A 14,091-nucleotide genomic window follows, 5' to 3' on the forward strand; every position below is an offset into this window, starting at 1 on the left:
CACCTGTCTTTCCTTCTCAGTGCCCGCTGTCACTGTGGGTCAGTGCTTGGCTGTAGGGTCCCCTATGGATAGGAACTCCAATAAATGGGAGCTAGCATACACCTGAACCTTTCTCTAGAGTTATCCCTGCCCCATATCTCCAATGGCCCAGGGCTTGGAGAATGACTTCCAAACTACTTGTTAAAACTGGTACAACCCACCCTGTCTCCTGATGGACCTGTCCGTTAAGCGACCACACCCCAGACCACTTGCTCTTGGCAGATTCTCCCAAATCTGATTCTGCTTCTTCAGGCTCACCCCCTCCTGGAAGCCTTCCTTAACTACTGTGGCTATTGAAAGATTCCTCACTTGGTTTTCACCATGTGTTGGAATATATTTTTCTTTTCTTTCTTTTTTTTTCTTTTTGGCTAAGCTGGGTCTTCTCAGCTAGACTGAAGGACAGAGCAGGGGCAATTACTCTTTTTTGTGTCCCCTCCAAAACTGACTTCATTGCCCACACACCTACTTACTCAACAGTAGTTATTCTCGTAAATGGTAACCAAGCCCCGAGTAGCAAGTCTGCAGGGGCTGCATGGTCTGGGCAGTAGGTCAGCCACCAGGCTTTGGCTCAACCCTAAAGCAGGCCTGTAGCAGGACTGGTGTTTTTGTCCAGGCCATGCTGATACACAAATGTTCAATTACTGACTCTCACTCTCCTCACAGAAAGCACACTGTAGCTTTGACCTACCAAGTGCTTCCCATGGAGGATGGCTGTTCTGTGCCTCAGCTGCCGGCACCCCAGACAATTTCACCAGTCATAGGCTCAGCTGTGTGTTAGAGCTTTAGCCCCTACTCCCCTGTCCCCTGACCCAGATCTCTATTGTGCAGAAGGCTGGAGCCTGCCTGTTGACAGGAATCCTGGAGGGTGATGCAGTACAAAGTTTCTGGGATGTGGAGCCAAACAGCCCTGGGTTCAAATCTAAGACTCACTATCGGTGTGCAATTCTGCTCCTCTGGACCAGGCTGTCTCCAAACGAGGTATAAAGTACCCATTCCAGAATGTAAGATGCATACAGAGCTTCAGAGAAGTAGAAACCCCTAACGTGACAGTCCCCAGGCCTCCTTGAGTCCTTAAGGCCTTCACTGAGACAGACCACAGTCTTCCACAAAGGGACAAACGGGGACAATGCAGCCCCTGAAGGGTGCTGTGACTCAGATGATGGCAGCTGTAATAATTTCACAGAGCTGGGAAAAGATAAGCCTTAATTTCACTTCTGATTATGAGGGATTCAGAGTCTACCTGATTTGACTCATGGGCAGCTGTGTTAGGCTTGCTCGCTGGTTTATCGGCTGCAAGCACTCTGCCTGATTGCTGTAGGAGCATGTGGCTGTGCCATGTGTGTATGGCCGATATAAGGCTATGGGTGCTTGCGCTCAAGAGAAATTAGAGATGGGGTATTGCTGATGGCGGGTTGCCTGCCTGCTGCTGTGGGGGGCCATCTTGCTGTTTGTTTGCCTGAGAGGCGGTTCCCCTACCTGTGTGCTTGTCCGCCATTGTGAGACTTTATTAAACAAAATGGCCCAACCCTTTCCAGCTCTGCAGTTTCTCTACCATCTGCCCAAATCCAGTGTGGACCTGCCTGGCCTCAGCCACCGGCCTTACAAATCGTTAAATTCATTTTAGAATTTTCTTTTTCTAAAAGGCATGGGAGACCCTGAGCTGGTCCAGCTTGCAAAGCTGGGCGTTGAGTCCCTCTGTTGGTGAGTCCCGGCCTCGCTCCCTCCCGCCGAGCCTTGAGCTGGGCCCTGGACTCTGAGGACTGTCCCTTTCTTCCCTTCTTTCTCCGTGAGGGGGTGTGAGCCCTCCTGTGTTTGTGCTGTCTGTGGAGGACCACACATTCCTGACAGCCACTGGGTGTGCAAGGAGCATGGACCAAGGACAATCACGGGTCTCTTGTGTCCCCAGGCTGGTGGGTACGAGCCTCTACATTATATCAAGGCTGGGAAGTCCTGGGCCCAGAGTTCAATTTTTTATTGATTCTAAAGAGAGGCGCACCAAGAAGTCGCTTAGAATTCTAAAAATGGAATGGACTTCACATATTTTCAAGAGTTTGGAGACTGCTAATCTTTCATGTTTCTTTGAAGACAAACTTCACGGGATCGTGAGATCAGGAAAGGCAGCGTAAATTTGAGAGATGGTACTTCTTATATTATTATTCAAAGCCCTTAACCACACATATATTCAAGTTTATAGAAAATACTGCCTGTTATTGGCCAAATTCATGTTTAATTTGTTAAAATAAAAAACAGAGACCAGCCTTGAAGGTTTCTCTGAGCAGACAGAACCAGTCTAGTCATACAAACAAAGCTTACTTTAGCTATTTTGCAAGGCTAACTTGACCTGGGTCATTTCTTGCCTGTGCCTCTTGGAAATCACAGGCAAAACTTGACCTGTTTCCCAAGGCTGATATGAGGCTACTTTTGAACATTCTAATGTTGTAACTAATCACCACCAGGAATAAACAGGCATGCCTTCCTGTATAAGCTCCCTATATAAGCTACTTTCTAACAATACACCCCCCCAGCCTCCTACCATTATTTTGGTTCAAGTGCTCTGGTTTGCAAACTCTTTTTGGTGTCTGCACAGTGAACTCTTACTAATCACTACTTCGGTGATTGGTTGGTTTTACTCCAGTTATTTCTGAACTTTTAATGAATTGTATGCCTCCAGAATGACAACCCCTATCTATCAGAATGTGACTGTATTTGGAGACAGAGCCTTTGACGAAGTTAACCTGAGGCTGTTAGGACGGGCCCTGATCCAGGCTGATGGGTGTTCTCATGAGAAGAGGACACACAGAGAGACACCAGAGGTGTGCTTGTGCAGAGGGTAGACTACGTGAGGACACAAGAGAAGGCAGCCAAATGGAGGCCAAGGAGAGGAGCCCAGGGAGAAAGCAAACTTGCCAAAATCTTGCTCCAGGATTTCCAGCCTCTTAGACCTGTGAGGAAATAGATGTTTGCTGGCTATCCCACCACTATGGTGACTGTTACTGCAGACCTAACAGATAAGACACTTCCCTGGCTTGATTTTCTGGGAGGACTTGCTACCTGACAAGTGTATTATTTTAGAGTTAGAGAAGAAAGAAATGGAGTCTCATAAGCTCCTGCTTGTAAGGGGCATAGCAGAGGGTTAGGTACACAGGAAGCCCTCAATAAACACCAGGGAGGGCCTGACCTGTGGTGGCGCAGTGGATAAAGCGTCGACCTAGAAATGCTGAGGTCGCCGGTTCGAAACCCTGGGCTTGCCTGGTCAAGGCACATATGGGAGTTGATGCTTCCAGCTTCTCCCCACCTTCTCTCTCTGTCTCTCTCTCCTCTCTCTCTCCCTCTCCCTTCCTCTCTCCTCTCTAAAATGAATTTTTAAAAAATTAAAAATAAATAAACACCAGGGATGGCTGCTAGCATCACTACTACGTGGTTATCTTGATAGCCACCAAGAAAACACATGGCCCAAGTTCCAAGGGTTGTGCCAAGTATAAATCAAACCGAATCTCAGCATGCAAAGGTTTCCACAAGTCACATTACACTAATAATATCTTTATAAAATTAGAAGAACAAGAGAGGTGTTTTTTGTTTTTGTTTTTTTGAAGATCAAGGTATTCCCCTGGCCAATAACTAGACAATCTGTAACTTGAGTTTTCTTTGGAGATTTTTTTTTGTGTATTTTTCTGAAGTGAGAAGTGGGGAGGCAGAGAGACAGACTCCCACATACACCCAACTGGGATCCAACAGGCATGCCCACCAGGGGACGATGCTCTGCCCATCTGGGCCATTGCTCCATTGCAACTGAAGCCATTCTAGCACCTGAGGTGGAGGCCATGAAGCCATCCTCAGTGCCCGGGCCAACTTTGCTCCAGTGGAGCCTTGGCTACGGGAGGGGAAGAGAGAAAGAGAAAGGAGAAGGGGAAAGTGGAGACACAGATGTGCACTTCTTCTGTGTGCCATAGCCAGGAATCAAACCTGGGACTTCCACACACTAGGCCGACACTCTATCACTGAGCCAGCAGGCCAGGGCCTGGAGTGCAATTTTTGATTTAGGATGTCCAGCTGTAAGATGGAGGTGGAAGACAGAGTGAGGCTGTGAGAACAGGAGCTAGCTGGCCCTCTCTCCCACACTTCCACCCTAACAGGCTGTGTGGCCTGAAGCAAGTCATTTGGCATCCATAATGTGAAGGTATTTGACAGAGAAGCTCTTACAGCTTCTTCCAATTCCCCAATTTGATTCCTCTGGTCAAAAAAACACAACAGATTTTCCAAACTCCTGTAACCTGGACTCTTTTGTCAAGAACTAAGCAATCTTTGGGAATGATGTCACTTATCAATTTAGTGTTGTGAGGCTGGCTCCAAGGTCAACCTTTGTTGAATGCTCTGGGAAAGTGGATCTGGACCTTTAAATATTTGTTCTTTTCTGGTGGGAACAGTGTTGAGTTCTGTCAGCAGAGGGCAGAGGAGGAGCTCAGAGTACTCCAGTGCCAGGTTCCTGCAGTGCTCGGTGGTCAGCAGCACCCAGTCCTCACCCCAGTCCTTCCCCAGTAGGACACTTCCCTGTGAACTGTTTACCCAGTGAGCCTAGGAGCTGGACTTCCAGCAAGCTCCACCAAGTGGGGCACCACCAGCAACTGGTTGGCCATTCACTGACCAGACTCCAGCCCAGGTGTCTCCGCTCTCAGCCCTAGGGAAGAGGCTGTCCTTGAGGCTGTTATTCCTATATTATGTAGAGGTCTCTTATTAGCCAGTCCCTCATTATTCCAACCCTGTTATAGCTACATTAGACTTTCCCTGTTCAAATTCATGAGTGTTTTCCTCTGTCTTGATTGGCCCTTGCCTGATAACAGAACTGACACCATGAGCAGTCCCAGGAGATGGGCCTGCCACGCTGGGACTTGGGAACTGGTTTGGCTGTGTGTGCTTACCATGGGAAATGGGATGGTAGCAAAAATAGAGCTGTCATTTCAGGTGGAGCCTGATTTCAATTCTGTTTAGGCTGCTAATAAATAAATGCTTCGGGACCCAGGCAGTGACCAGGCCCCAAAGGGTGTCTGGGAATTTCACCTTTCCCTTGAGGAAACCAAAACCATCTCTGATTACAGGAGTCCAGGCACTGTGTGGGTCCCTAGAGATGCATCTGGGTGCCTCAGAACACTCGCATCAACCTGAGCAGGGGTTGCCAAAACTCACCAGTGGATACTACTGCACAGCCTGGCCCAGGCTTGCCCACCTTCAGAGCTGTGGGCACTGGCACCTGTCACACTTCTGTCAGAGGGTTTGAAACCTAGAAGGGGTGTATAGATAAGAGGCATTTTGTCAAATCTAAGTGCTCCAAGTACTGTGATTGTCCTGTCCGAGAGCCTCTGAAGAGCATGTGGGGCTGCCTTCAGTCTGGCTGGGTTCCTGGAACGCTGCCATCTCTGCCCCACCTGTGTCTCAGAGCACCACCCATCTTGGACTTCCCAGCAAAGCAATACCCAGCCCCTCCCCAGACCCATTGACTCAGAATCTCAGGAATGGACCCCGCAGGCTGTGTATCAACAAGCCCTCCAGGGGATTCTGATGTGTCTGATGTGCACTCTGGTGTGACAATGAGTCACTTAACACAGGAACTGATCCTGATGCTCCCACCTTGACATCATTTAGTGGCTCCCTATCTCTAGCAGAGGCTAAGCCCCACCCCCGACCATGAGTCTCCAACCTTAAATCCACTTGTGGATTTATTTTAAAATGCAGACTCGCTTGACCTGTGGTGGAACAGTGAATACAGAGTCAACCTGGAATGCTGAGGTCGCCAGTTCGAAGTCCTGGGCTTGCCTGGTCAAGGCACAAATGGGAATTGATGCTTCCTGCTCCTCTCCCTTCTCTCTCTTTGAAAAAATGAATACATTCTAAGAAAATAAAGAAATGCAGGTTCCTGAGGTTCTGTGGCCAGTGATTCCGCTGCATGTGGTTCTCAGGCCACATTTGCGATACACGCCCTCCGTAGTCGTGCACACGTCTGTATCGTCTCAGCCCCCGCAGAGAGACTGCCTCCTGCCCCCGCTCTTCTCCTCAGACACCTTGTGCCTTGACTCCTGCTACTTCCTGGGCCATCACACCTTTCCTGCCTTCCCCTTCTTCTCTTCATGGTCACAACCCAGCTAGAGTAAAGATAGAGATTCTGTGGTTGCCCTTAGCAAGAGATTCATACCTGTTTATAGGCCTTTCAATTCAATTTATTTCAGTCCAACTCAATTCAGCACAATGTAGTGCAACTGGAAACCAGTCAGAATAAGAGAGCCTGGGGGGCCCACTGTGAGCACTCACATGCGAAGACCAGGCCTCGAAGAGTGGCGGGTGCAGGACCCCACTTGCTGACAGGCCTGGAGACTTGTGGCCACAGGAAGCATTACTGCTCTCTGGCACCAAGCTCCTTCTCTGCGGGAGTCCTATTGATGGCTGCCGGTGCTCCAGGCTCTTTGAGGGCCCTCCCCCACCCAGCTCACCCAGCACATTTCCTTCAGATGAAACTGGAAGCTACTGAGGTGTGTGTCACAACCACCATGTCACACGGGCTCACAGGTCAGAGCCATTTGTCTCCTGACCTCAAGTCACCATCTATGTGATGGGATAAGAGCAAGCTGAACTGAATGCACCTATGGCTGGGGTCACAGGATCCATCCAGTCCTCAATGGTGGGGGCCCACTCTGCCCTCCTACTGGCTGGCAGAGGAAGCCTGGTTGGCTAAGAAATCTCCACCCAGAAACAACACACAACAGCTGTTATAAGCCACAAAGCCCTGGTCACACAGCCATTGCCAGAGAGGACATCCCAGCAGGAGCCCGTTGAGAATCCAGCTGAGTGGCCCGGTGCTGTCTTAAACGTCACAAATAGCAAAACGGTGCAGAAAGGATGGCCTGTCTCCAGGAGCCACATGTCCAGGGGTTTCCTGTGGCAGCCTCAGCGGAGTGCACAGCCCGGGCCCCTGGAGACATAAGATGGCAGAGCTGCAGGAGAAATCTGATGACAACATCAGTGCGTCTCCCTCCTCCTGCGTCTGAAACAACAAAGGAAGAGAGTGATCTCCTAAGAGGCTTCAGGACAGCCCTGAGTCACTTCCCTACTAGGGTGTGCACTGTGTGGCTGGACAGAGGCAACAGGGCTGAGGGCCATCCTACTGTGACAGACACTTCATGCAGCTCTTATATGTCTAAGCATTTCACACGATAAAGAACCCAGACAACCCCCCCCCCCCCCACCTTTCCTCCTATGAAGAAACAAATGGAAAACTGTTGGACTGGGGTTCCAACTTTCTATAATTAGTCCCTCTGTGATCCCCAAAAGGAAGGACTAACACTCTGTCCTTTACTGGGATTGTCAGACTTGCATGCATTTTCTGAGAATCCAGAGTATAAAGGAAACCCGAAAACTCAGCCATGCTCCATGAATAAAGCAGGAAGCACCACAGACAGAGCATCATCTGGACAGGTTTGCAGGCTTCTGCTTTGTAACTGAACCGGCCCCCAGTCTCACTCATCCCTTCATTCACTCAGCAAATATTTACCAAGCTGCCATGGTGAGCAAGGGGTGGTCCTTGCTCTCATGGAATGTGCAGCAGATGGGGGAAGACAGGCACACAGCCACTAGGATGCAATCGAGTCACTCTGAACAGATGCCAAGTGCGTGGCATTATGGGAACAGACACCTGACCTAATTGTGGGTGCTTGTGAGTGTGTGTGTGTAGGGGGGGGGGTCCATAGAAAGCTTCCTTCAAAGAGGTGACAAGAAAACCGAGGTTAAAAACTCAGCAAGACCCCTCTTTTCCCAAGTCCCCAGTATCAACATCACAATCAAGGTGCTAGCCAGCGTCAGGTGCCTCTCCATTCTCTGCACTGAGAAGAGTTCAAATCCCCTCCATGCTCTTCCTGCCCAAGAGACCTAACGCAAATTTAATTACAAGGAAACAGTTCACAGCTCTAGCTGGGGATGCTCTGCAAAGCAACTAGCTTGCACTCCTTAAAAACACCAGTGTCCTGGGAGACCAAGGAAATGTTTTAGATTCAAGACTAAGGAGACATGCTTCCTACGGCACCATGTGATCTGGGACTGGCTCCTGAACCAGGAAAAAGAACCATGAGGGGCACTACCCAGACAGCTTGTGAAATCTGACCATAGCTTATGGGTTAGAAAACATTGCCTTTACGGTGAGATTTGATTTTGATAACTAATTTGGTTGTGTCAGAGACTGTTCCTAGGAGATCTACTCTCCTAGGAACAAAGGGGCATAATGTCTGCAATTCACTTGCAAATAGGTCAAAATATGTGTTTATGTATATGTGGCAAAGGTTAACAATGATCTAGGTCAGCGGTTCTCAACCTGTGGGTCGAGACCCTGGCGGGGTTGCCTAAAGCCATCGGAAAATACATAATGTATATCAGGTATTTACATTCCGAATCATAACTGTAGCAAAATTAGTTATGAAGTAGCCACCAAAATTATTTTTTGGTTTGGGGTCACCGCAACATGAGGAACTGTATTGTGGGGTCACGGCATTAGAAAGGTTGAGAACCACTGATCTAGGTGAAGGTGAGGGGTATTGGGAACTTCTTTGTACTATTTCACAACTATTAAGTTTAAAACTGCATCAAAATTAAAGGCGATCCCCACAGTAGGCCGGGGCAGGGGAGGGCGGCCAGCAAGGGTGGGAGGGCAGCAGTGTGGTGCACGGGGAACAGCTCAGCTGGGACTCAAGTTCAAAGCAGGGACTAGTGAGAGATCAGGTTCGAAGGTGTGGCAAAGCAAAACAGTAGAGGTTTTGGTCATTCTGCAGGCTCTGGGAACGGCAGAAAGGCTTCTGAAGGCCATTTTAAGGTGATCACAGTGGCATTCTTCAGGGTGGGCTTGAGAGGGACAAGACGGCATAGGAGGTGGATCCACAGTGCTGAGGCCACGCTGGCACCGCCACCACAGGGGACTGCCACATGCTTCGAGTGCTTCCTTAACGAGTGAGCGGGGACCAAAGGCTTCCCCTGCACCAGGATGGAGGCCGGCAGCTGGGCGGTCCAATGGGGACATAAGACTTGGGTTTAAGACTCTTATGAGGGAGGATGGAGAACCTGTAAAGAGGGGTTTTCCTATGGATTGATGGCACAGAGAAGGAATACTGAAAGTGGCTTAGGGAAAGAAGATGCCCACTTCCTGTGGTATGAGGGGCCTTTGTGACATTGGGTGTTTGGCTGGATGAGTGAGGCTCTCAGGAGAGGTCTATTAGCTATGGCAGGGCAGATGAACAGCCTTGGAGTCCGACTGCCTATGTCCAAATTCTGAAGGGCCTTACTAGAGCTTACTAACTGGGTGAGCATAGGCAAGTTTTTAATCGTCTGCTGGAACATGGTGATACTAGAACTTATCTCAAATAGGGCTGATTGCCCTGACAGTGAGATGAGCACAAGTAAAATGCATACAAGAGTCTCCAGATCAGAGAAAGTGCTTCAAAGAGTCAACTGTCACCACCACCACCACCAGTTTCAGTTGGCCTGTCAGGAGCCACCAAAAGGGTAGGAAACAGTAGGAAGGGGCACGTGAAGCAGCCCCACTTCTGTGCAAGGAAGACTATTCCGGTCCAGGCTGACCACCACCGTTGGTCCTGCCTGGCACTGAGTCAAAGGCTTCCTGGCAGCCAGGCAATGCCTTTAGGCTCTTGGGGAACGTTTTGCAGACCTGAGAACCACTGGTGCTTATTAAAATGTGGGTTCCCAGGCACAGCTCAGGGCTAGAGTCAGATGTGGGGATTGTGCCCTGAACTCCACACTTAAAATTTGCATCCTCCTGCCCCTTTCCCTCCACCCTACCTCTCCCTTATCTTACGGGCTATTAAGTTTGTGAATGCTGCCTCAGATCAAGAAGTAACTGTTGAAGGAATGCATTTTGGAGGGAGAGAACTAAAGGCAATTATTTTAATCCTGTATCTCAAATAATCATTTTTAATGATTATTTTTATGTAATTCAATAAAATGTCAGGTTTTATGTGGCCAGTTACTACAAGGAAGTTTATTTGGGTTTAAGAAAGAACTATCAGTTGGACTGTCCAATAATGGGAGGGGCCTAGCCAGGTAGAGTTGTCCTACAGGGTTCTGCACTAGGCAAGAGGTTGGACTGAGTGATTCTTAATATTCTTTCCAACTCTAATATAAGGCTCCATCAAACACAGAAAGGAAAAAAAAAAAAAAAAGAGGATCACATCGTTTAAACAAACTTTCAGTTCTAGTAAAAAAAGTTGATGGTTTTTAGTTGACTGTCAAATGAATATTGCTTATGTAAAGAGAAAAACATTCCTCAAAGTGAAAATTAGGTTCTTTTGGCCTATGCATTAAGATCATGGGTTTTGTTTTGTTTTGTTACATGCAGTAATTTTAAAAATTCAACAAAATACTTGACATATAGTGAGGGCTTTATAAATATTCATTGAACATTAATAACTAGTAACTCTAATTGCTATTATCACCACTTTACAACTGAAAAAACAAGCTGAGACCAGTTAGGTGACTTGTCTAAGGTTATCTTGCCAGTAAGTGGATGAGTCTTGATTCAAACAAGAGCTAATTTCTTTTTCTTTCTTTTCTTTTTTTTAAACAGAGACAGAGAGAGAGTCAGAGAGAGGGACAGACAGGAACGAAGAGATGAGAAGCATCAATCATCAGTTTTTCGTTGCGACACCTTAGTTGTTCACTGATTGCTCTCTCATATGTGCCTTGACTGCGGGCCTTCAGCAGACCAAGTGACCCCTTGCTTGAGCCAGCGACCTTGGGTCCAAGCTGGTGAGCTTTGCTCAAACCAGATGAGCCCGCGCTCAAGCTGGCGACTTCGGGGTCTCGAACCTGGGTCTTCCACATCCCAGTCCAATGCTCTACCCACTGCACCACCGCCTGGTCAGCCAAACAAGAGCTAATTTCAACAGCAATTAACCATACTATATACTGATGCCCAATGAGTGAATATATATTTGATTAATTGATCCAAAATAAACAGGGGTGTTGCATATATATGGCCACAACAGAGTCAAAGCAGACCAGTATAGAGAACACATCCTGAGAGGGGTTGGCCAGCTCTAAGGGGACCCACAGGGGGGGTCTCTCATAGCGTTCCTCTTTTTACAGATGTGATCATTCAAGTAACTTAAAAGCCCAAATCATTCCATTGTAAAGCAAAACTTTTCACTTTCATTTGATGTTTACATTTGGAGTCGAGTGGAGAACAGGCATGCATAGGCTGGTTGGAGTTGGTGGTTTGCTTTAGAAAAGAACAGTTCCTAACAGTCTTATCTTCCTCACAAGCCTTTGCACCTTTCTGGCAATGCCAAGGGGCAAGCCATGAGGATGGGTTGTTCACTGCTATACCACTCATGAGCAGTAGAGGGCAGCAGGATATATTCATGCTGGCAGATCGGGAGCCTGAGAGTAACAGTTTTGCTTTTACAATGCCTTCATATCATTTGGAGAATTCTTGCAGGAGTAAGACTATAGATCTAAAATTCTGAAGACAACCTTATTTAGTTGCCTCAACTTGGTATAATTTGCTAAACTTGTCATTATTAAGGGAAAAATAAGGTTACAGTTCACCTCCAATTTTGGAAATAACTTCATTTTGAAGCTCTGGGTGTGATGGTCCTGTTGTTTCACTTCCTTTCTTGAACTCACCTATGGGATTGCACATGAACCCTGGGCAGTTACTGGCTAGTTCCCTTAGTTTTGTTCTGGCAAGCACTTCCTGGTGGAGCTGCAATGTATAATAACCAAGGGCCCATAGCAACTGCATTCTCCTCTAGATTCCCCAAGCACAGCTCCTATGTGCACAGGAGACTTGGCATATGTGAACCCAGAGCACAAGAATTCAACCTACAGAACTTCCATGTTATGAGGCAGCAGTATCATGTGTAGGCTCTGCACAGACTGGACTGTTTTAATCTTAGATTTAACACTAATAGAGTTTCTAATAGAGTTATTTAATTTGGGTATTAAACTTCCTCATCTGCAAAATGGGGATGTGTACCCACTTCACACTGTGGTCATAATTCATTTAACATCTATCATGTACTGTTTTCAAACTTGGTCACCTGATGAAACAAGTTTCTCTCTCTCCCTTCCTTGCTCTCAAAAAAAAAAAAAAAAAAAAAAAAAAAAAAAAAAAAAAAGCTTAGAGAAGAAAAGGAAACCAGGGAACCAATAGCTTAGGCTATATTTTGACAAAGGGAAAATAAAAATAGAAATGCAGCTAACAGGGGCAAGAGAATCATGCAGACTCAAAGTAGGAAGGTTCTCACAAAGGTGGACCAATAGGAAAGAAGCAAGAAGTGGAGAGGGTGACAGGAAGGGAGGTGTGCGTCTGAAGGTCAAGTCTCTCAAGAGTCTGCAAGACAGGATCTGGTGACAATGAACAGGATTCTGTGACAGTTGTGCGCGCCTATGTCGTCTGCAGTTGGCACAAAAAGTCTACACTGTATGGATGTGACCAAAACAGCACATGGACAGGACTTATCCTTCAAACCAGATGTTGGCCGCATGTGAAAAGCCACTATAGTGACCAGAATTGTGCCAGTGGTTCCTGAAATGAGAGTAGTTTTAGGCAGGGGCTTCTGTATGAACCAGATACATGTTGGCCATGGGGCTCCAGCTAAGTTCACAAAAAACATTCTCACACCACTATTCAAGGACCCTGCCGCCACTGTCTTCTCTGCAGGCAGCTCGAGGACAAGATGTCCACAGCCTGCTCCACAGCTTTCTTTCAACTCTATGGACACAAAGTGCCAGTAGCTTATTGGGACCAATTTCGAAAATATGTAACAGTACATTTAACCATGGAAAAGAATTATGAACAGGCTGGGATACTACGTACAAGACCTAATACATGCAACTCTAATAATAAACCCAGCAGAGTTCAAGGGGAGAGCAGTGCTATTCACATGTGTACTGAGGACACTGCTTTAAATCTTCTACTGAGGATGACGGCAACAGGTCCTTTTAAGAGCATTTACAGAGTATTTACAAACTCTTTGTAGCTTTGAGCAGTGACAGACAGGTGTCTACCTTAGAGAAAGAATCAAGCAAATACCAAATGAAGTAAACAGAACACAGGCAAGTATGCTTTTTGTGTTAATGTGAATGTGCACCTGATGAAGTATTCATATACCTATACCCTTTCCCAACAAAGCTGGAGATCAGTGGACCAAGCCTGCAGGGTGGGCACCTGTCTCCTCGAGACTGTTCCATCATGGATGGGGTTACTAGGGTCGCTGTGAGGATTGGGAATGCATATGGAAGAGCGCAGCGGATGCCTGATACACCTCTGCTCAACCTGAGCACTGCTCCTGATTAAAACATTCCTCACGCTTTCTAAAATGCCTGTAGAGGCCCTGGCCGGTTGGCTCAGTGGTAGAGCGTCTGCCTGGCATGCAGGAGTCCCGGGTTCGATTCCCAGCCGGGGCACACAGGAGAAGCGCCCATCTGCTTCTCCACCCCTCCCCTTCTCCTTCCTCTCTGTCTCTCTCTTCCCCTCCCGCAGCTGAGGCTCCATTAGAGCAAAGATGGCCCGGGCACTGGGGATGGCTCTGTGGCCTCTGCCTCAGGCGCTGGAATGGCTCTGGATGCAACAGAGCGACGCCCCAGAGGGGCAGAACATTGCCCCCTGGTGGGCATGCCAGGTGGATCCCGGTCGGGTGGGAGTCTATCTGCCTCCCAGTTTCCAGCTTCGGAAAAATGAAAAAAAAAAAAAAGAAAAAAAAGACAAAGAAAATAAAATGCCTGTAGAGCTTGAGCACCTGTTCTGATGATGTGATTTCTGAAAAACAATAAAGACGACTCTCTCTGGGTGGCTTATAGTCTGAAGTTGAAAGAAATTCTAAGTTCCAAACATGGAAACCACGTAGCCTCTCCAAGTGTTCTGAAAAAGATAATTCTAATTGGACGTGCAGGCTCTTGCAGGTTTATTACAAGAACTCCTTTGGCAGCCCTATGACTCAGGTCACTATTAAATCTACAGAACTAGCTACATTTCATGTTCACCTTAAGACGTTTACTCTTCAG

The 14,091-nt window shown here is 47.4% G+C and overlaps 1 protein-coding gene across 3 annotated transcripts in view; it reads right to left on the reverse strand.

Moving 5' to 3' along the window:
* Positions 1 to 6,216: 6,216 nt before the first annotated feature.
* SSR1 (signal sequence receptor subunit 1) overlaps positions 6,217 to 14,091 on the reverse strand; it is a 37,143-nt gene continuing 29,268 nt past the window's right edge. For 2 of the 3 annotated variants that reach the window (XM_066268443.1, XM_066268442.1), the window contains one exon: positions 6,217 to 7,069. In XM_066268443.1, coding sequence (XP_066124540.1) covers positions 6,897 to 7,069 — 173 coding nt within the window. In that variant the 3' untranslated portion in view covers positions 6,217 to 6,896. The remainder of the gene's footprint in view (positions 7,070 to 14,091) is intronic. The other variant, XM_066268444.1, reaches the window with a different exon arrangement.

This window comes from Saccopteryx bilineata, chromosome 3 (genome assembly GCF_036850765.1).
Source record: "Saccopteryx bilineata isolate mSacBil1 chromosome 3, mSacBil1_pri_phased_curated, whole genome shotgun sequence".
Taxonomy (NCBI): domain Eukaryota; kingdom Metazoa; phylum Chordata; class Mammalia; order Chiroptera; family Emballonuridae; genus Saccopteryx; species Saccopteryx bilineata.